General features: G+C 46.2%; 1 protein-coding gene across 2 annotated transcripts in view; it reads right to left on the bottom strand.

Annotated features, from left to right (window-relative positions):
• The window catches only part of KCNB1 (potassium voltage-gated channel subfamily B member 1), a 246991-nt gene extending 226352 nt beyond the window's left edge, over positions 1 to 20639 (bottom strand). The window contains exons 1-2 of one of the 2 annotated variants that reach the window (XM_075901227.1): positions 20544 to 20639; positions 3634 to 4293 (exon numbers count right to left, since the gene is read on the bottom strand). In XM_075901227.1, the coding sequence (XP_075757342.1) occupies positions 3634 to 4200 (567 nt within the window). In that variant the 5' untranslated portion in view covers positions 4201 to 4293; positions 20544 to 20639. Of the gene's footprint in view, positions 1 to 3633; positions 4294 to 5714; positions 6372 to 20543 lie in introns of those variants that run through there. The other variant, XM_075901226.1, reaches the window with a different exon arrangement.
• Between the last annotated feature and the right edge of the window lie 309 nt (positions 20640 to 20948).

Below are 20948 nucleotides of genomic sequence, written 5' to 3'. Positions count from 1 at the left end.
TTTTGAGAAGCTCTCTGATACTAGGTCCAATATTTAGATGCTTTCAGGGACAAATCTAACAGTATTATTCCTATTTTATTTAGGCACTAATATGCTCAGCACTGTACAAGACAAATAAGTCATCCATTGCCCTGAGGAGTTTGCAGCATAAAAGCCAATCAAAGATTCAACAGGATGTATGGAGAAACCCAGAGGAGATGCTAATTTAATGTGTTTATTTTTAGCTCATTCATGCAGTCTCTCGGTCGCGCTTTTTTAAAAGCCCACATCTACCCTCATGTATCCATCTCTGCATTTAAGGGTGTTGAGATCAGGGCTGAGCTGAGCCCAATGTGTCTATCAGATATACTGCAGCAAGTTTTTATGGAGGTATTAGGTTAAATGTGGTAGAGAAAATATTACAATGGAAACAATTAGGAGCAATTTAGGGAGCCCACCTTGAAAATTTTAATCTGATTAGGATATGTTCCTTATCACCTAAGAAATGGGAGGAGGCTGACAAAGGCACTCTATGTGTGCACGAGGAGGAAGGTTAACACTTTGGTGAAGTGCTGCATAGGCTTATGGTGCAGAACATTTGAATTATTTTAAAAATTGCTTAAAACGGGAAACTGCTCCCAGCTCAGCTAGGTGACTTAACTGGAAAGAGTCTTCTAAGGGGAAGCATCAAACTTAGAGACAGGAAAGAGTAAATAGAACAGATGAGAATTCTACTGACCAAGGGGAAGGTTTCGGGTTGAGGGGAAGAGAAATTGAAGGGAGAGAAGTATTGCAGTCTAACCCAACTGTAAAATGGGGAAGGGCAAGGGGAAGAGGGAGGAGATAGAAGCTGGTTTGCACCAGTTGAGGGACACCTTGGTGATAATTACTGGAATAAATTACTATGGTCCCCTTTGCACAGGAAAGGTTTGACTGGCTTGGAGAAGGTACGATGCTAGCAACAGCAAAAATAGTCTCATTTTAAGAGGAAATGTGAAAGCAGGTAAAGGTGGCAGAAGAATTACTTGGTGATTACCTATTCTATTAGACAGTCTTATATGTATGCAATAGTTGGATGAGGTGAGGCAGTGGATCCAGATTCAGAGAATTCAGATGATAACAGAGCACAACTGTTTGATTCTGATAATAGTGGGTCAGACCCCAAAATCCTTACTCAGTCCGTTTCATGGTCAGCTGCCCAGTGACTTTAATCAAACCTCAGCCTGTGTCAGGACTTTGGGGTTGGACCACTGTTCCCTGTAAGCTGTGCATTTGTGCGGCCATGCAGGAGAGATTCCAATTCTGCCCAGCTGGTGAGCAGAGCGTCCACAGCTAGGTTTTTGTTTCTGCTTGTGGTGCACATTTGTACATGCTTCAGTGCACATAAAATGTATTCTGCACATGGATGGGGAAAAAAATCCACACATGGATGGAAAAGCTTAGAGGGAGCATTGGACTGGGCCCAAAATAAATACAATATGTGAATGAGCTTTCAAGGAAGGTTATCCAAGCAAAGAGTACACTGTGTACAAACCCAAGAACAGCAAGTATGGATGAGTGGAGAATTATCCACAAGAGAAGAGGCAGAGGTTTCATGAGGCCTACTGGCTTTTTTCTGCCTGAGTTAATGATTAATTGAAACTCTTTTTTTTGCTACAGTTAATTTGACATGAATCTGTATTTGGGAACTGCTGGAATAGTTGAAGATAGACAAATTAACAGCACCACTTCAGTTATTATAGTGAAACCTCACAGTGGTAGCTTAACATGAGAAAGGAAATAATGCACTTGCAATTCACTCTAGATTAATCCAGAGCCCGCAATGCTGAACACACTTATCCTGAGAATTTTCTCTGAAGATAAACCTTGAGTGTATTTCACTACTAAATCACACAAGACACTTATTTGGCAAGAATGACCCCCTGCTCATATACAATCAATCGTGAACTGCAACAGCCCCTGATGGATTTTGAGTCAGTGCCATAGACAGCTAAGCCCAAGGCCTGTGTTTCAGGATTCCGTAACTGTGCCAAAATATGCCTATAAATTATTAACATCTTCAGCACAGTGTCATCTGTGCCGTTTGAAATAAAAAAGACATTCTGTGGCTCCGTCTGTCATTAAAAAAAAAGAGATAACCGATTAATCAGAGCAACAAACCTTTCCTTTTCCCTGCCAGAATAAATCACTTATCCCAGGCACACCCACTCTTCAAACTATCTTCCCAGAACTTTAATGACACTTTTCTGGTTCATACCTGCAATGCTGCACTAGAAACAAACCCCCATTTTTTTTCAAAAATCAGAAACAAACAAAACAAGACACAAGCCATTTGCTACAGGGGCAAAGATCCCATTTGCATGTGCAAATGTAAATCAAGCAGATGACACTGAGAAAAACAGCTCTTCTTTCATTTTGCTTTGCAGTGGCATTGCAGGAATTCTGGTCTCTGAAATTTCAACTTTTCAATCCTTTCATGTACAAACCCTTGGTATTTTCCACCTCTTTTAAGCTTTATTTTGATATCTAAAGTTACAGAATAGCCATGTTTGTTTGCAGATGTTTTGTCGCTAATGAAAATGAGCAGCTGCAAGGACATTCACTAATGTGGAGCAGCTAATTAGCTGTCAACGATGACACTAATTTCTCAGAACTATGAGGTTCTTTTAACATTATATTAAAATAGACCGGCTAGATCCAAGTGTAACAACTTCAAACCAAGCAGCATGTCAATCATTTATTAACATCCAAGAAACTTCAGTTGCATTGTATGGTGGGGGGGGGGGGGGGGTAATGTGAGGAGAGATTTAAATTTACTAGAAGCAAGTAAGAAACATTGAAAACATTTTCTACAGTAAAGCTGAAGACAAAAAGTACTTCTTTTGGGTGTCTGCATTTTATTCTGAAAAGTTAAGCTAAGCCTTTAAAGGCAGCATTTATTAGCTCACCCATGCTAATTAGAAATGCTTTTGAATCACTCTGTGCAGAGTAATACACATTTATATTTTTACTAGTTAAATTCAAGCTAATAAGACTCATAGGCAACTTTATATAGATCATTACCGTTTTGGACCAAAGACTAGACATTTACTATGACAACGCATCAAAACAAATCATGGAACAAGCAATAAATAAACCTTCTCTTCTCAGAAAACTTGCCAAACCTATAGTAAAATAGCCCATGTTGTCGATAAAAGAAGGAGGTTACACTTCACATTCTAATTGTGCAGCTATCCCAACAGGCCTTTGCCTGGCTTCTGGTGTTTATTTCCCTTTCCTCTACTCTTTCATCTACCCACAGAGAAAACTAATTAGTAGAAAACCCTTGCCCTGTTTTGCATGGCAGGGTAGAATTGCATGGGAGGCCCTCCCAGTATTCCAGCCTCCTACCACTACTCATCCACCCAAAATCTTATCCAGGAAAGCAGAAGAGCCAGAGATTCCAAAATCCACCAGGGACATGACTACTGTCAATGAAGGATACATGAAAGGCCTCAAACACTGGAGTGATGGGCACCAGTACAAACCCTGAAGAGCACAAACTAAGCAGCATCCCCCTGTTGGCTTATGGTTAATCGGCCAGCAGGGACCCGCTCAGCCCCTCAGGCGAGACTTATAGATAGCACCCAGAGAGCGGCCGCTTGGAGAAGTTACCTTGGCAGCTACTGACGAGTTGGGTTTCTCTAGAAGATCCCAGAGTTTTTTCCTCTTGTCGGCGCAGCAGGTGTTATCAAATTCCTCCCCTTCCCTTTCCCGCAGCGTCTCGGCTTCTCTCTTCAGCTCCTCGTTCATCTGCTCTTTCTTCTGGTGGTACCGGGCCTGGCAGCAGGACTCCAGGTAGATCTCGTCGATGCCCCAGTAGTCCAGCTCCTGGCTGAAGGACAAGGCGCACATCTCCTCCATCATGTGCAGCTTGCCCGTGCGGTAGAAGTTCAAGATGGACGTGAAGGCCCCCGGGTGCCGGTCGAAGAAATACTCGTTCTCGTCCAGGTTGTAATCGTCGCAGATCTCCAGCAGGGCCTCGTGCGCGTTGCAGTCCCGCAGCTTGCCCAGCCTGGTGCGGGGCAGCCTGTCCAGGGTCCGCCAGAGGACCTCATGCGCCAGGCCTCCCACGTTGAGCTTGACCCGCCGGGAGCAGGCCTTGCTCCGCACGATCTCCATGGGCTCCGGGGGTAAGGAGGTAGCAGACCGGGAGCCATTCTTGTTCATGCCCGCGGGCATCGCGGCCGCCGGCCGGCTCCCGCAGGGCGCCCGCCACTCACGCCTCGGAGCCGGCTGCCTTCACCTCTTCCCCTTCCCCTCCATGCCGAAAGGCTGCAAGAGAGAAGCCAGAGGCGCGCGGGTCAGTCGCTGGCTACCCGCCGGGCCCGGAATCGGAGCGGCCAGCTCCCGTCCTCGGCCCCGGGCCGCGGCTCCCGCGCGGAGCTGTTCGGCCTCGTGGTGCTGAACCAGCCGCCCGGGGCAGGGAACAGAGACACTGGGGGCGGGCAGCAGCCTCCCGGCCCAGCCCCACGGGCACGTCCCGGGGAGCCGAGACTCGCGGGGCAACACGCGGCTGCCGAGGGGTCGGGGGGGCGCAGCTTGAGCGGGGGGAGGGGAGATTTGGGAGTGAGGCTGAGCGAACACAAATCCGGGCAGCCCGGTCCCGCTGGAGCTCGGGTGCTCGGCGCTGGCTGGTGTCTCTAGTCATCCAGGCTCGGATGGGCCCGAGGGGGAGTCCTGGCCACACTGAGCCCTGGGGACACGCACAGTGTCCCGCGCCCAGCACACACCATTGCTGGGCTCTTCCCGCTGCACAGCCCCGCGCGCGTGGAGCCGGTGGTCGTCGCGCCCCCCCCCCCCCCCCCCCGTTTTCTTTGGGTAAACGATGGTTAAGGACCCATGAATTTTTGGGGAGAAGGGAACCCACAACCTCGTGGGCTGCTCAGCCGGGCTCCGGACCGTTGTCCAGACCCTGCGCGCCTCCCTTCCAGCCCCTGCCTCCTCATCTGCTCCCTGGTTATCAAATTAACCCAAAGACGTCAGGGGGCCAAGCTGCCGCGAAGGGTTTACGTGCAACACGCAATTACGCAGCCGGCACGAAATGCACCCTCTCGGCCCCAAGAAAGTCGGGGGGGGGGGGTAGCTCCCCCTCCCCCTCCCCGGAGCGAGGAGATTGCGCCTCCCACCCAGCATAGACAGGGCTGCAATTAAGGCTGCGGGTCCCCTCCCGCGCCCCCCAGGAGGGACTAGCCTATTGCCACGCACTGAGGGTCAATGGGAGCTCTGGTCTCTCTCGCCGGCCGCTGCGTTTTATAACTCCCCGCTTGTGCCTCGCCCCGAGGAGCAGGTTTGGGGGGGAAGGGCGGGACTGACGGCCAGCCAAGGCTTTTCACAGTTTGGAGGTCACTTCCAGGGACTCTGCCGCCACCTCCATCCTACATAAATCAACTCGGGCCGTCGATCCTCCTCAGAAACCCCGCACCAGCGAGTTACGAAAGCGGCTGCCTCGCAGCGGCCCCCGGCACTGTTGCTTGCACAAGGCGGCCTTAAAGCCAGGCAAGCTGGGAAGCCGGTGCCGTTATCCTCCCTGCCCAGCCCTCCCCCCGGCAAAGACTCGAGGGCTCCCAGGCGCCCTCCCGGCCCGTGCCGGGACCGGACCCTCCAAAGCCGAGTCTGCCCCTTGACCGGGACCCCGGCTCGAGAGCTTAACGACCGGCAAACGCGTCTCACCCCGAAGCCCCAGGCGAGCCTACCTCGTCCGCTAAGGATCCCCACAGAGCCGGGCTGTGGGCGGAGAACCCGCTGGGGGGTTACATCCTGCATCAGCCAGCAAGCGCCCGGCCCCCCGCGGCTGGTTGCATCCCTGCCCGGCAGCCGCAGGCAGCGCGGTCGCGGGGATACTCCCGTGCGGCCAAGGACCCCCGTGCCGGCGGGGGGCGAATGGATCCACAGACGCTTGGAAACTGCGGATTATTCCAGGCTCCTTTTGCCAGCAGCTCCCCGCAGGCCTGCGCCGGGAGGGGGCTGTCTCTCTCCGTCCCCGTCTACGTTCCAAGATGGAGCCACATGGGGTCTTTTGCAAGACACCCAGGGACGCGTCGCTGCTCCCTTGCGCGGTGGCTGAACGGAGATCAACAAGTCTGGGCTGCCCCTCTAGCGTGTCCCTGCAATTCTGGTCCAGCGGTGCGCCGTGGGAACCGGGCGCGGGAAGAGAGGAGGGCAGCTCCCCCGTGAGCTGGGATGCAGCATTGCAGGGGAAGTTAACACTTGCCTGGCCCGACTGCGCTAGCCTGGGGATGAGGCACAAGGGAGGAGAAACCCAGGGAACTTGTATTACTGGAGTTCAGGAAGAGCTGTGGATGTGAGGGATTCCTGAGAATTTCTCCTTAAGAGAACCTGCATCGTAGGTCTTTTACTCAGCACCATCCCAACCCCCCCTCCCCCCCTCACACACACCACACCACTACTCTGCTCCCAGACAAAACACCCCACAACACCCTTTGGGTGAGACCAGCAAGGGTATGTCTACACCTCCCGCTTCTTTTGAAATAAACTCTTCCGGAAGAAATAGGGCAAAATAGCTTATTTCAAAATAGTGTGATTACCCTACAGAGAAGCCTCAAAGGTAGTCCCAGGTAGGCATCCCTAATGTGGATGTGCTGCCTGGATTTAGAGCCCCAGGAGTCACTGGGGAGTAATTACAGTGAATGGCCCACGGGAGGAGCCATTTCAAAATAGCAGCAATGGAGTATCCCCTCTCTCACTCCAGAACCCACCCTACCTCCCTACACCTTCAGGGTGTCCCTTATCCTGCTTTCCTAATGGGAGAGCCAGCTCCATCTCTGCAGCAAATGGTGTTGGCAGTCCAGCTGCACCCAGAATGGGCAGGACTCAATCCCACAACCTTGTGGTTCCCCAATCAAATAGCCTATCCTCTAGGGCAGGGCTACTCAGCTTTGGAAGGCTGGGGAGGACGGGGGTGGAGGGCACAATGATACTCATCACACATCCTGAGGGCTGCAACTTAAGTGTGGTTGTGCAAATATATATGCAAATATATGCAAATAGCCTCTTTCACACTGATGGGCATGAAGACAAAGATTAAGGCAAGACTACACAACATGCAGGCCACATTTAAGCTAGTGCTGCTGATATTAATAAAATGCAATATTTACCCGACTTCCACACACATGACAGCACTTTTAATGAGCAATGACAGTCCAGGAATTAAATGACTAAAATGCATGTAAAGAAAAGACCATTATATTGACTACTTTTTTGTTGTGGCTCCCACCCATGGGCTGCAAACAAACAGGCCGTAGGCCGCATGTTGAGTAGTCCTGCTCTAGGCCTCTCTAGAACCCAGGCCCCCTCCCTACCTTCACAGCAGCCCTTATCCTGTTTTCCTAATGGAGGAGTCAGCTCCATCCTGGGGATAGCTATTTTGGAATAGGCTTTATTCCTCGTGGAGTGAGATTTACAGAAGTTGGAATCAGCCGTCCTTTATTTCAAAATAATTGCTGTGTAGATGCTCGCACTGTTATTTTGGAATAGCGGCCGCTATTCCAAAACAACACTGCTGTGTACATGCACCCTAACTGAAAGCAAAGGTGTATCGATAAAGGTACTATGGCCTTTTCCTGTCACCCTGCCTGGTGAGCTACTGGAAAGTTGAGCTGTTAGATATGCCCCATGTGGGGTTTTCTCCTTGTCTACCATCGATAGCCCAGGGGATTTCAAACTTTTTCTCTCTCATTACCCAATGGAAGAAAATTGTTGAAGCCCATGACCCAACATAATTTGACTAGAGTGTAGGCTGCAGGGTGGGGCTGAGGATGAGAGCTTTGGGATGTAGGAGGGACTTCTCAAGCAGCCCCCAGTCAGCAGTGCAACAGGAGTGCTAAGGCAGGCTCCCTGCCTCTTCTGGCACTGCAGACCAGGCTGCACCTCAGAAGCAGTGAGCAGCAGGTTCCCTGCCAATGGGAGTGTGGAGCTAGTGCTCAGGGGAGGGGCAATGCATGAAGTCCTGTGCACTCTTCCACACTCACCTAGGAGCCAAGCCTGTTGCGTAATCTGGTGCCAGGACTGGCAGGAAGCTGCCTTAGCACTCCCACTGGTCACCTGGTCACCGTGCAGCAATGAGACCATATGCCTGACATTCCACGCCCCAGGACTGGGTTGTACTTTGAAAACCACTGATCTAGCCATTTGCAACAATGTAAATGTGAGTTCAGTAGGAGTTTGGCCTGAGTAAAGACTACATTATTTCCTCCATGTTCCCTAGAATCCAGCCTTTTTTTCCTTAATTGTTGCATGCATAAATTAATGTTTCAGCATGGAAGGCAGGGGGGAGGCAGAAGCACTTTGGTGTGGAACCAGTTAATGCACTCCACTAAATAAAGCAAGAAGGAAAATTTCTTGGCCAGGGAGGCAAAATCTGAAGCATGTGGCACTACCAAGCAGCTCCATAACCTGTTCTTTGTATTCCTCCTGTTCTCTATCCACCTGTTATTTGCTTCCCACCTCACTCCCGGGATGTATAATGTCAGTTTAGACTGAACTATTTAGTCTCTAAAACACTTGCATTTGGTGCTACATGAATAATAATTAAGAGATTAATTATTAATTAATTGTATTCTCCACTTGTTAATATGCATCTGTCACCATCCAGGCTCTCAACTTTATACCATCATCTAATTAATACCTATATGTGAACCTATTATCTGTATGACTTGGTCCTTCAAATCTTTACATGTAAACACCACTGAAAATTAAGACACATGGGGCTTGTAGGATCGGGTTCTTTTATTTTTAAAGGAATATTACCGAGTTCTTATGTAGCACTTTTCACTAGTACAGCTCCAAGCGCATTACAAAGGAAGTAAGCATCATTATCTAAATTTTACAGATGTGAAAAACTGAGGAATAGAGAAGTGAAGTAACTTGTCCAATGTCACCCAGCAGCCACTCTAGGAATGAGGCAACCCTCACTTTTAAGACCAGAGCATTTATAGCTTTCTACACCGTTAATAGCATTCCCTTGTTACTATAGCAACTATGGAACTCTAGGTGAACAGTGAGGAGGGAAAAAGGATCCACAACAAAATAGCCTGCAATCAAGTTGGCAACACAGTGTTGACTGTTCACATTCGACTCCTTCCTGCCATTACTTACTCAGATGAGTAGCCTCACCCTGGAGTCAAAATGAATTCTCCTATATGATCAGGCCCTAAATGAGGAAGGAGAATTGCCAAACTGATTACACCTCAGAAGAGTCTATTCAGTGAGAATGGCTATTTCTGTGGCTTTCGGGCCTCCTAGAAACTGCTCACTGGGCCAGCAGAGAGGTGAGATGATATGATACATGATGTATCTTGTGGCAAAGTTTTCTCACGCGATAGGACATATTTTCTCTTTGGGTAACCTCTCTCTCAGCTGGTATTTTTTTTTTATGCCCAAAACATCTCAAATCTTAATTTGTCCCTTATTCTCTCAAGGGACAGCTGAATGCTTGAACAGCAATTAGTGGCAAATCCAGTGGTTCATTCCCAGGCATTTCTAGTTATTAACCAGCAGATACTTCAGAGAACATGTCTAGTATGTGGTACAAATGCATTTCCCTAGGTTTACCATTAACTGAAATTACCTATTACATATCAAGAGTTCACCTGGTAAATGCTAGATAAATCCCTCCTTGCCACTTGTCTGTGGCTTTCAGCACTACAGTGCAATAGTCTGAAGCTACCTGTGGACATATCTTGCTAAGGATCAGCATTTCAAAGTGCCACCAATGGCCTCCCATAAAGGTTCCACAGCTTCACCTTTATAAATACCCAACTTTCAGATAATCTCTGTCCATTCCTGTGAGGCAGAGGAAAAGGCTGTTAAGTCTGGCTAAGTAATGCCAGATTTAACACAAACAAGACAGCTGTGAAGAAACAAAGGACCCCTCAATATAAGGCAACTCCAAGGTTTCTCGTGACAATGAATGATTCTCAGAGTGAAGTCTGCAGCACATCTTTGGGCAAACCATGAAGTACTGGCTGCTCGCATGGTGCTAACAGTCACATGGATTAAAAGCCACCACACACCAATCACTTATCTGTGGTGGTTGCAGTTGTCCCAGAGTGTCATGCACTTGTAAAAGGAAGGGGAAGAGGAAGTCACTAACAGGTCACTGTCCCTTTGTTAAAATTTATTATGTAAATATAGGGAAATCCTTGCCCTCAAGGGCTACATCTACTCTGCACCTCTCTTGCACAAAAGCCGATGCAAATGAAGTGTGGATTAGCATATTGCCATGCTTCATTTGCATAATTAATTAGGGGCTGTTTTTGCGCAAGAGGCTTGTGCAAAGAGGAGCTGTGTAGACAGCTCCTTTTAATGCAAACCCCCCCCCCTTGCGCAAGAGCCGTTCTTCCTCATTTTTTCCAGGAATAACGACTCTTGCGCAAGAGGGGTTTTTTGCGCAAAAAGGAGCCGTCTACACAACTCCTTTTTGCGCAGAAGTCTCTTGCACAAAAACAGCCCCTAATTAATTATGCAAATGAAGCATGGCAATATGCTAATCCACACTTCATTTGCATAGGCTTTTGCGCAAGAGAGGTGCAGTGTAGATGTAGCCTTAGTCATTCCTTTTGTTTCAAGACCTTTTCAGTCAAGCCAAGGAAACGTCAAGGCAGGAGAGGGATTTCTAAACTTCTTGTTTGGAAGCCCAGGGAGTCTGCTCTTAAATGGAGAAAGGATTAAACAAACAAACAAACAAAAAAAGGTTTCTCCCCAGAAGTCCACAAGAGGTATTTCAAAATGAAAGCACTGAGATACACAAACTTTGAGAGTTAAACCATAACTTGTGATAGTGACAGGCCAAGTGCTCCAAGGGTGCGCCTTGATAGCACTCTTCTGTCAGAATAAGCTACACAATTTGCACTACACAAATTCCGTAACTTATTCTGAGTTTAAGTCAAAAAAGCTTATTTTGAAATTTGGCGCTGTCTACACAGTGCCAAATTTCAAAATAAGGCACTATTCTGACAAATTCCTTAATCTTCATGGAACGCCGGTTACAGGGACGCTGGAATAGCATGCCTGCTATTTTGAGAAATAATGGGCGCTTTTAAAGACATGGCATTGCTATTTTGGAATACTTCTGGTATCCTGAAAGAGCAATGCAATCTAGATGTACCCCAAGATACTAAAATTCTGGGGCAAAGTGCTGGTGGCAGAGGGCCTTCCCCCTTGGAATTCTTTCCCTGCTAGGACAATTAAAAACAAGCCTGTAAAACACTGGACCTTCCTCGGGGGGAGGGGAGGGAACCACAATGCCAACTACCAGTAGATCATCACTTGCACCTCACCCAGCTGACCCATCCTTTCAGTTGCCTTTGATGAAAGACTAAGGGGTTTCAGCTGCAGCCCTGTACAGTCACCCAGCCTGGAGAACTCATCCCAAAAGCCCTGGGGGCCCCTCAGGGAAGAAGTGAAGAACATGGAAGAGCTGAGTAACTTAGCATTTTCATTGGAGGCAAAGAGCAGGGGGAGGAGGTTCTCAGCTCTGGGAAAGGGCCAGAGATGTGAGAAGGATGCAGTCATGGGGCAATTTTATTCGCCCCTGGGAGACGATGTTGTCAGCAGAATAGTGAGGCTCGTGGGTTGTGAGAAGAGTGCAAAGTGAGCACAAGCTGCACTGGGGCATGGAATCCTGAGCTGTGTTCCCTGTTAGCTGGGCACTTGTGCACCCGCTCAGGGGAGATTCCAATGCCTCCCAACATGTTAGCAGTGTGCCCACAGCTAGGTTGTTTTTTTTTACTAGTGGTGCACATTGGCACATAAAATTATTCTGCACTTGGGTGGAAAAGATAAGAGGGCACACTGATCATAAGTAATGCAGCTGTGTGAAATAGTACTTGTCAGATAAAGACCAATGTACCATTCAGGGTGCAGAGCGACAGAAAATCCCTGAAAAGATTCAGAATCCAGTAAGTCTGGATACAGATTTGAAGTTTTAGGTTTACCTAAATTTTTCAGTTTCCCCACTCCTAAGCTACCAGCATCATCACCAGCTGAAAGGTCCCTTTCAGGCTTTAGTTTTACTCTGTAACTCTCAGGTAACATATTCAAAGTATGCTTTCAAAGAGTCCAGCACAGGAGAGGGTAGATAGCAGGTGACATGGGAAGACACTAAGAAGCCAGCCAGGCTTGTGCTACTGTTCACTCTATAAAGCTCTTGATCAGATTTTATTATTGGTCAGACTCAGTGAGGCTAGGCCACAAACAAATTCCATTCTGATTTGGCTCTTAAAGGAGCTGTATTTCAAGCCAGAAGAAAGCAAATTAAAAGCCAGCCCACTTGAATCCGGCCTTATGCATTTCTGTGAAGGAGTCCTCCCTTGCATACATTAAATGATATTTCAGCTCTTACCGACAGTGGGCACACAGACATTACTGAATCACTCTTAGGGAGCAAGGCCGTAAGACCTTATGTCCTCCAGGTTGTTAATGAAGAGGGATCCGAAGAACTAATAGCTCTTAAGTGTTGCAGAAACACTGGCGTGTTCCCTAAGGTGGTTGTACATGGAACTCTACATTGCCCACAGCCACATTTGTCTGGATAACATCCTGAACGCACTGAATTTAAGACAGCACAGAAATGCATGAAGGAAATAAAAAGACCCATCAATGTTTCATCTGTGTGAGTTTAAAACACCCATAATGGATCAAGTGCATTCCTGGTGTAGCAGCAATGGTTTCAATGAAATTACTCAGGAGATTAATTTAGCCCTATTTGTAAACAGGATAGTCCTGATCCTTCTCCTTAGCTATCCTCAAAGCTGGAATTGTGCCAGCAACTTCCTGGTTCCCTTATGGCAGGCTGCTTAAAGACTCTACATCCCCTGTAAGCAGTGGAGCAGCTTTCCAAGGCAGGATTCCCTGGTGACCCACAGAGAGAAGTAGTGGGGTGGAATAGGGCAAGTGATGGGCATATGACTAGTGGGGCTACATTCGGCACTGGCTAAAACCAGAAGGTATCTATCTATCCCACTGTAGGACACTACATAGGAGAGGAAAATTTTATTCTCCCTATCTCTACTGGGGACAAACTTCCATCCTATGAGAACTGCCATCTAACATTTCTCTTGTCACTCTGAATTCTCCAAAGGAATGTTATTGTCACATTATACAGTGATTGCAAATGCCTGGGCCAGAGGATTTTTAGGCCTATAGAGTAGAATTCTACTATTAGTCACACTGGTGTAAATCAGGAGTAAAGCCCTCAGCATCAAAGAAGTTTCTTCACATTTGCATCAGTGTAAATGAGTGCACTAACAGCCATACAGCGTTCTCTACAGTAGCTTTCCTTCCAGAGGCCTGTGTGTACTGACCTACCATAATATACCCTTTGGGGTGTCTGTATCTCTTGGAGCTAGATCACGTTGTGACCATTCTGTGTGCTGTTCTGATTCTGCAGCTGTATAGGCAGGCTGGGAATCACTCTCTTCCCTGCGGGTATATGTACCTAATCCATGCAGTTGTTACCCAGCCCTGGATCTGCAGTGCCTCTCTTCCCTCGCTGACACAAAGCCAGTACCTGGTGTTTCAAAGGAAGACAAAATCCATCACGCCTACTCCCAGCAAAGCATCCTGCCAAATTTGTGTCCTTGAGTAAAACGGTATTTCCTGTCCAACTTGCGTCCTGAAATATGAGACTGATTCCCTCTTATCTTAGCAAGCAGGTATCCAACCTTACCTTGAATGGCATTGAGCAGCCACAATGCCCAGTCGCATCAGGTTGCTCCTCATCAGCCGTCCCAGCCAGCCCCAGAAAAGCTTTCTTTGGGACAGTCCTCTTCCAAACCCAGTCGATTCATGTTGGTCTGTGGAAGTGAATGCCAGCCCAAACGCCGGAAAGCCCCATAGACTTCCTTTCAATCCCACTGTAACCCTTCCTGCTCCGTAACTCTTCAGGAGGACCCTGCCAGCGCAAGGCATTCCATGCAGGCTCTTGTGCATGGCTGGGATCCAAATTTGCACGTGGCCTAGGCAGGTGATAAGGGAAGGAGGAACGGATTCCTTTGTTCCAAGGACCCACTAGGGGAACTGATATTTTGTGAGTGCATCCAAGCCCAGGGCTTTTTCTGAAGGGCAGCAGCTAATCAGCAGGGCAGAGCCAGGCTTCTGGTTGTTACCTTAGTCACAGGGAAGAAAGCTAAGATAGGCTGAGTAGAAAAAATAAGAACTTTCACACCCTTATTAGTTGTGGCCCTTGCTGGCTCCAGCAACAGGCAAAGCAAACTCATCCTCTGTCATGCTCACCTGGTCCCATTTAGTCACAGGAAAGGTTATATTAAATATGAGGCATGACTCTAATAATGAAGACTTGCCACCTTTTGGGATCACTGTTCACATGAGTAGGGCCCTCGTCACCAGTAACCACCCACTAATCTGAAGCTACCCGGTGATGTAAAAGCACATAGCTCCTGAAACAGTCCCAGCTGCTCAGGAGAGGACAGCTACACAGGCCTACTTACAGGCATTAACTGTGGCATCTGGGAAGGGTGGGATATGCTTAAAGCTATAGGCCCTTCCTAAAGCATCCCAGGTGATAGGGAAGGGTGCAGAAGTAGAAGCCCTAAAAAAGAAATCTCTTGGGTGTTTGTGTAGTCTTCCCCTAGCTCCAGCCTTATATATAATATGGGCTCTTCAGTTATATTATTGTGGTCAATTTGGGTATAGGGTTTGCTAATCTCAAGTATTAATAAAGTGCATTTAACAATGAGTCAGACTCAGAAAAAGAAGGTCCAGGGGATAGAGCACTAGAATGGAACCCAGGAGACCTGGATTCTATTCCCATCTCTGTCACTGTCCTCCTGGGTGACTTTGAGTAATTCACTGCCCTCCCATGCCTCAGTTTCCTCATCTGTAAAATTGGGATCATGCTATTAATCTCCGTTGTAAAGTGCTCTGAGATTTATGGATAAAAAATACCAACTGAGAGACAGGGATTTATTATGATAATAATTATATTGCCAAATCATAATCATTAATTCTTCATGATGAGATTTTTCAGAGGGACCAGAGTTAGGCTGCAGCTGAGCATTTCTGAAAAATCTCAGCTTTCATGTGAAAAATCACAGCAGTTATGCTCCTAAGTGACTGAGGGGCATTTGCAAATGCTACCTTCTGTTTGCATTTAATGTGAAAAGGACATGGCCCGCTATCTAAAGAGACATTTCTTTCCATGCAAAGTGGAATCATTCTTTTTTCAAATACATACATAATTATTATATTTCAAAGGTATCATGTGTAAATTAAAAATACTGAGCCCATTAACATGTGATATGTCAGTCTCAGACAGACTGAATGCACCCATCATTGTAGGATCTAGTCTTATTTTTTTGGCATGCAGGGGCTAACATTCTTGTAGGATTTTCTGTCAGTAACTTTTAGAAATTCACTGGAAGGATCCCGTTTCTTTCCTGCTTGGCTTGAGTAACTGACACTTATCTTTGAGACGACACAACCTTTTTCTCCTCCCCTTAGAAATAAATAAATAAGAAATGGAACTGAGGATTCCTACAAGGTTACCTTCAGAATGACTGGAATATGACCAAGCTTAGATTAATAGGAGCTGTTTGTAAAAATACCCAAAACATCCAGCTCATAATGGAAACACACTTCTAAAGTAATGGGCAGCTGCTGATTTTAGGCAGATCTAGCAACCTTCAGTGAAGAGCAATAGGATATAAATAGAGGTGTAGTCAGAACAAAATAAATATTATTGACTCTACTACATTCATAGTAAGCACTGAGTATTATGTGTAATGGTATCTGAGTCAGAGGCTGTGAGCTTTCTCTCTCTGGGTGGGAGAAAGACCTACCAGCATTTGGAAAGCCAGCCTCTGTTCCAGCCCAGTAACAGGTGGAGGGGAAACCACTTCTGGTTACTGATTAAAGGTACTGCGGAATAAGAGCAAATCAATGCAACCTGGCAGTTTCTCCAGTTTCAGGTGATCAAAGCTCATGTCTCATTTGAAAGTTCTAGGACAGGCTCTTTTTTGGAAAAGCTAGGCAGCAAAACCCTCCAAAGGTATAGCTAGTAATCAGGTTGGTAAAGAGATGACTTACCTGGCTGTATTCCATATTATTTTGCAACTCATCTGTTGATTTTAGAGGATCTTAAATGCCGTTGCTGTCCTGTAAAGCATAGCTACTTAGAGCTTCTTTGTATCAGGAAATCAAGCTTACATTCATTCACCTGTTTGCTGTTTTCCCTCCGTTCTCCCTCCCCCCCTCCCCCCCCCCCCCCCCAGCACAGAATTTTACCCTTGAGATAAAGAAGAATCTCCATTAATGGTTAATAGTGTAGGATCTATGACACACACAAGCAAGTTCTGTTTCCAGCCAGCAGAAGGCAGGCAGACATAGGCCCACCAGTGAGTTCATTACAACATATAGAATATAGTATAGAATATAGCATAATACAGAGAACTCTTAGCTTCTATGAACATCAAGAGTGTTAAGGGCACTTGTGTTTTCTGTGAGAAAAGTCAGAAGAAGTTTTCCTGGATGTACAAAGGGAACAGATCTCCTGGGTACAAGACGGTCCTTTCTCTCAAACATTACCATACCACTTGCCAGTGTGTTCTGCCATTTGCTTTGCAAAACAGAAAATAGTATAAGTTCCCTCAAATCAATTGGTGTAACAATCCCTAAAAGGCTCAGAGGGATACCCATGTTAGTCGGTATCAACAAAAACAATGAGGAATACTGTTAGAGACTAAAGACTTAGGCTAGGTCTACACTACAGAGTTTTTGCGCAAAAACGGCCATTTTTCCGCAAAAACTCATGAGGAGTCCACACCTCAAGCACATTTTTGCACAAGTAAAATGAAAGAACAGAGGGGTTTTTCCAGTATAGGTATTCCTGCTTCTACGAGAAGTAACTCCTTTTTACACAAGAGCTGTGGATGGGGAACAGGGTTTTTTGGTGCAAAAAGAGGCAATCGAAAAAAGCACAGGTGCTCTGGTGGCCATTCTGTAAATAGCAATCAGTTTACTTTTGAGAGAGCGTCCATGCAGTCTGGGTGCTCCCCTGTGCTGAAGTGCATCACGTTTTAAATGCGCATTTTCAGGGTGGACACACTCTTTTGCAAGACATTTTTGCAGAAGAGCTCTTCCACAAAAAGCTTCTTGCACAAGAAGTCTGTAGTGTAGACATAGCTTTAAAGACTAACAGATTTATGTGGGCAAAGCTTTTGTGGGTAAAAACCACTTTGTCAAATCCCTAAAAAAATAAAAATGAAAAATAAAATGCAGCTACAAACTAGCCTCTTTTCTTTTCAGTTTCCATCCAGAAGCTGAAATGGACTGAGACGATCAGTTGTTTCATGGAAGCTGCCAGTCCACCCCCAGATGGTAATGACTTTCAGTCAGACTAAGCAGGGCTGGATTGGAATTTGTGATTTGGGAGTCCCACCCATACACAGAGCATTAACAAAGCCCTGCAGCCATTCAACACAAGGACACCTTACAGCACCCTTTAACCTTTTTTGTAACTGTTATCCTTGTTCTGTCCCACTATACACTGGTTTCCCTTCCACATACTCTTCATTCTTTCTCCAGTCAAGGGCTTGATGGGATTTCTATTGGAACCAGTTACCACTATCCTGTAATCAGCCAGAGATATCATTGTTGAGTGGTGTACAGAAATTCCATTACCTCAGGACAGAGCACGCTGCTTTCTGGATTTGCATTGTTTTCCATTTCTAATGTGTGTATTTTATTAATCACATTTTGATTAATTGGAGTAAGAAGATCATTTTAAAACAACCCATCTAACACTGTTGGTTTCCCCCAAGGATCCTTCATGTTAAAGACTAAACTACCTTTGAAGGTTGTTTGGGAGTAAGCCACTTCACATAGGACACTGCCATTGACCATGAATTCTAATGCTCTCTTTTAAATATACCTATTTTTGTGGCATGCACAAGTTAGCTGAGGTTGATGTTCCCATTCGTGGCTTGTCTAGCAATATAGGCAGCACACAATACAAGATGTCAGTAGACAATTAAAAAAAATTAGCCCAACTAATGAATATCAAGTTAAGATTCTGATTCCAAGCCCCTTCCTCAAGCTATCGAGTGCCTAGTCACACAAGTCGTTCCATTAGTTACTATCAGGAAGAGCGGCTATCAATGTGAGTAATAGGTGTGCAAACTGGTTCATGATAAGTGAAATGGGGCAAAAGTAAAAACACCAAGGAAAGCAACATTACTGGCCAGATTTTGAAAGCCTCACATGTGCTGGGTATCACTTCACTTCACTGATGTTTACAGGCCTGCATGGGGAGTAAGGTGCTATCCATCAGGAGTGAGGGCATCATTGCCTGGTTTTGTTAGCTCTGGCCAAAACACCACAAATCAAGTCAGTGGTGACTAGCTATAGATGTTAGTAACAAAAAGTGAGGACTGAAAAAGGTCACTTTTTATTGACTGGGACTAACAAAACACATGACTGTCACCACACAGCTAAAGAGGTGAGGCACTGTGGGTAGCTTGAAAGCACACTTCTTTCATCAAGAAAAGTTGGTCCAGTAAAGATATTTCCTTTCCCACCTTGGATCTCTATTCCCAGCAATCTATATAGCTGCATCTCCACTGCAAACAGTAATCACACAGATTACTCGTGTCATGCTGTAACTTTCCTCCCATGCTTCATCTTAAGGGTGCAAACTCTTCTGGGTAGAGATGTGCTCTTATTTCTACAGTGCCTACCACCAGGGAGTGCTACTCCTGTCTGAGGCACAGCAGCAAGTGAAATAAAAATAGTGATGCAAGTTTTTTAGAGAGAGCCATCAGGAAAAATGGTTATGGATTATTTTTTTAAAAAAGCTGGCATCTATCAGCTTTTATCTTTCATTGTGCATTAAATATTGACCACTGAGCCAATTGATACAAAAGAGTAGTCTAATTTAAGAGGCCATAAATTGAAATATTACGGTGGATTGACTCACAAATCCAGAAGCTCTTGATACTACATTTTGTATGCCTAATGAGGAGACCATCTGAACTATCTATAACTGCCCTCTATATGGAGTACTGTAGACTTTTGCTTGTAGTTTAGTGACTATGTCTCTAATGGAATCGGCTCTAAAGCAGGCTGTTTCAATACATACAGTACTTTGGCCACAAACCACATGAGCCCTCTGACTCTGGATATCTGCGTGACTTATGGTAAATTAGAAGTCAGTCTTTCATACTTTCTCCTAATAAAGGATTGGTGCAACTGAAGCTCTTAACATCATCTTTCATGGGGCTCAGGGAGAAACTTAGCATTGTTATTCTTTCCGTGGTATGAGCGGCTGCCAGCCCATATTAGTTGTATATTACTTCACCTTCCATATCAGCGTTGCTGTACTGATTAGTATATTTGTAGGAGAGAAGGACCCAGGCTCCATCCCTTCTCTATGTAGAGGGGAAGGGGATAGTGGCTTTATTAAGTGAGTTCTTCTCTACTTACCTTCCCACCATACAAACATACCCATCCATGCTGGGGAAGCCTCCCAAAAAGAGTAAAATACCTGCTTACATTCCTCTACATCCCTGCACAGCCATGAAGTACAGGTGGCAATTTTGCCAGTAAGTATTAGCAATGAGTAAATCTCACATTTGATTCTAAATTGATACACACCAGCTTGCCCATTCTGCAAGTGACGGCCATTTTGATTGTTTCTGGATTTAGATACTGTACAAACATGGCTCCTGAGTGCCAGACTCAATGACTGATGTTCACTGTGGATAACATCAGCGAAAAGGCATTCTGTATGGCCCCGCCCCACACATAAAATAACCTCCTTTAAGATGTAGGGCAAAGTCTGCTCAATGTAATTTGTTTGCAGAAAGATTTAGACACGCTCTAACAACTTTTTTAAAATGTGGGCTGCCCCAGAAGTATCCTTTCAATTTACTATATGAAGCTTCAGCGTACAACTATTCTTTATTTATAATCTACCTGATAAACTGACTTCTATGCTGTTTTGCCAGAAATGTGCATCGTACAATGCTAATGTATTTCAGAGTATCACGTACAGATGCAGTTTTTTCTTAGTGACTGTTGCTTGCTATATGTCAAGGGGGGGACTATCCCATGGAAGCCCCTTGAACCTAATCTCCTTTGATTGAGTGTCTTAAGCATTTCCAAGTCAATTTACAGGATGGCTCAAGAGCCTCAGTCCATACCTATGACCCTCTGGTCAGGGTCTTCAGCTCCGATGGCCCTAGTCCATATACAAGACCCTCTATTCTGGGTATTATGGCCCACTGGCACAAGTCCATATGCAAGCCCCTTCTACTCAGAGTAATACAGCCCAACAGCCCAAATCTATATGAAAGTGGAAAAATACCCCTACAGGAGGTTTCTAGGGAGAGCGGTGGGGGGACCCAGGCCCTCCCATTCCACTGGGTCCCAGCCCAGGGCCCTGTTGTCAGTGGCACAGTCCACTGCTCGCTTAGCAGGGAATCCAGCCATAACACGCTGAGCACTCAGGGAACAATTCCCTGCTCTGAGCTACTTCCTACTGTTACCTGGTAGATGTCTTCTCTATAGGCTCACTCTCAGTCTGCAGCTTCTCTGGTAGCAGCTGTCAGCCCGGCTGCCCCTCCATGGTCCAGCTGTGCCTCCTTCCCCTTCAGCAGTCATCCCTGACTGAGCTGCTCCAGAAACCTTTATAGTCAGTCTCCAGTTGGAGCATGCCCAGCAGGGCTGTGGGGGTGGAGTCTTTTAGCCAGCTGGGCCAAGGAAACTCCATTAGCTTCAGTGCATGGTTGATACACCCTGTCACACTCATAATAGTATGAAAAAGTATCAGTTATCTTTTCTTCCAAATACACTAGGGGCTGCCCCATCTGCTCACTATGCTCACTAACCTCCGCTCTCAGGCAGGGAGGGCCCAGGCAGCCCAAGTTCCCCACTCCTGCACTCTCATCTCT

This window comes from Pelodiscus sinensis, chromosome 18 (assembly GCF_049634645.1).
Source record: "Pelodiscus sinensis isolate JC-2024 chromosome 18, ASM4963464v1, whole genome shotgun sequence".
NCBI classification, from domain to species: Eukaryota; Metazoa; Chordata; order Testudines; family Trionychidae; genus Pelodiscus; species Pelodiscus sinensis.
The sequence above is the reverse complement of the archived record's forward strand: the minus strand, read 5'-3'. Positions and strand labels throughout refer to the sequence as shown.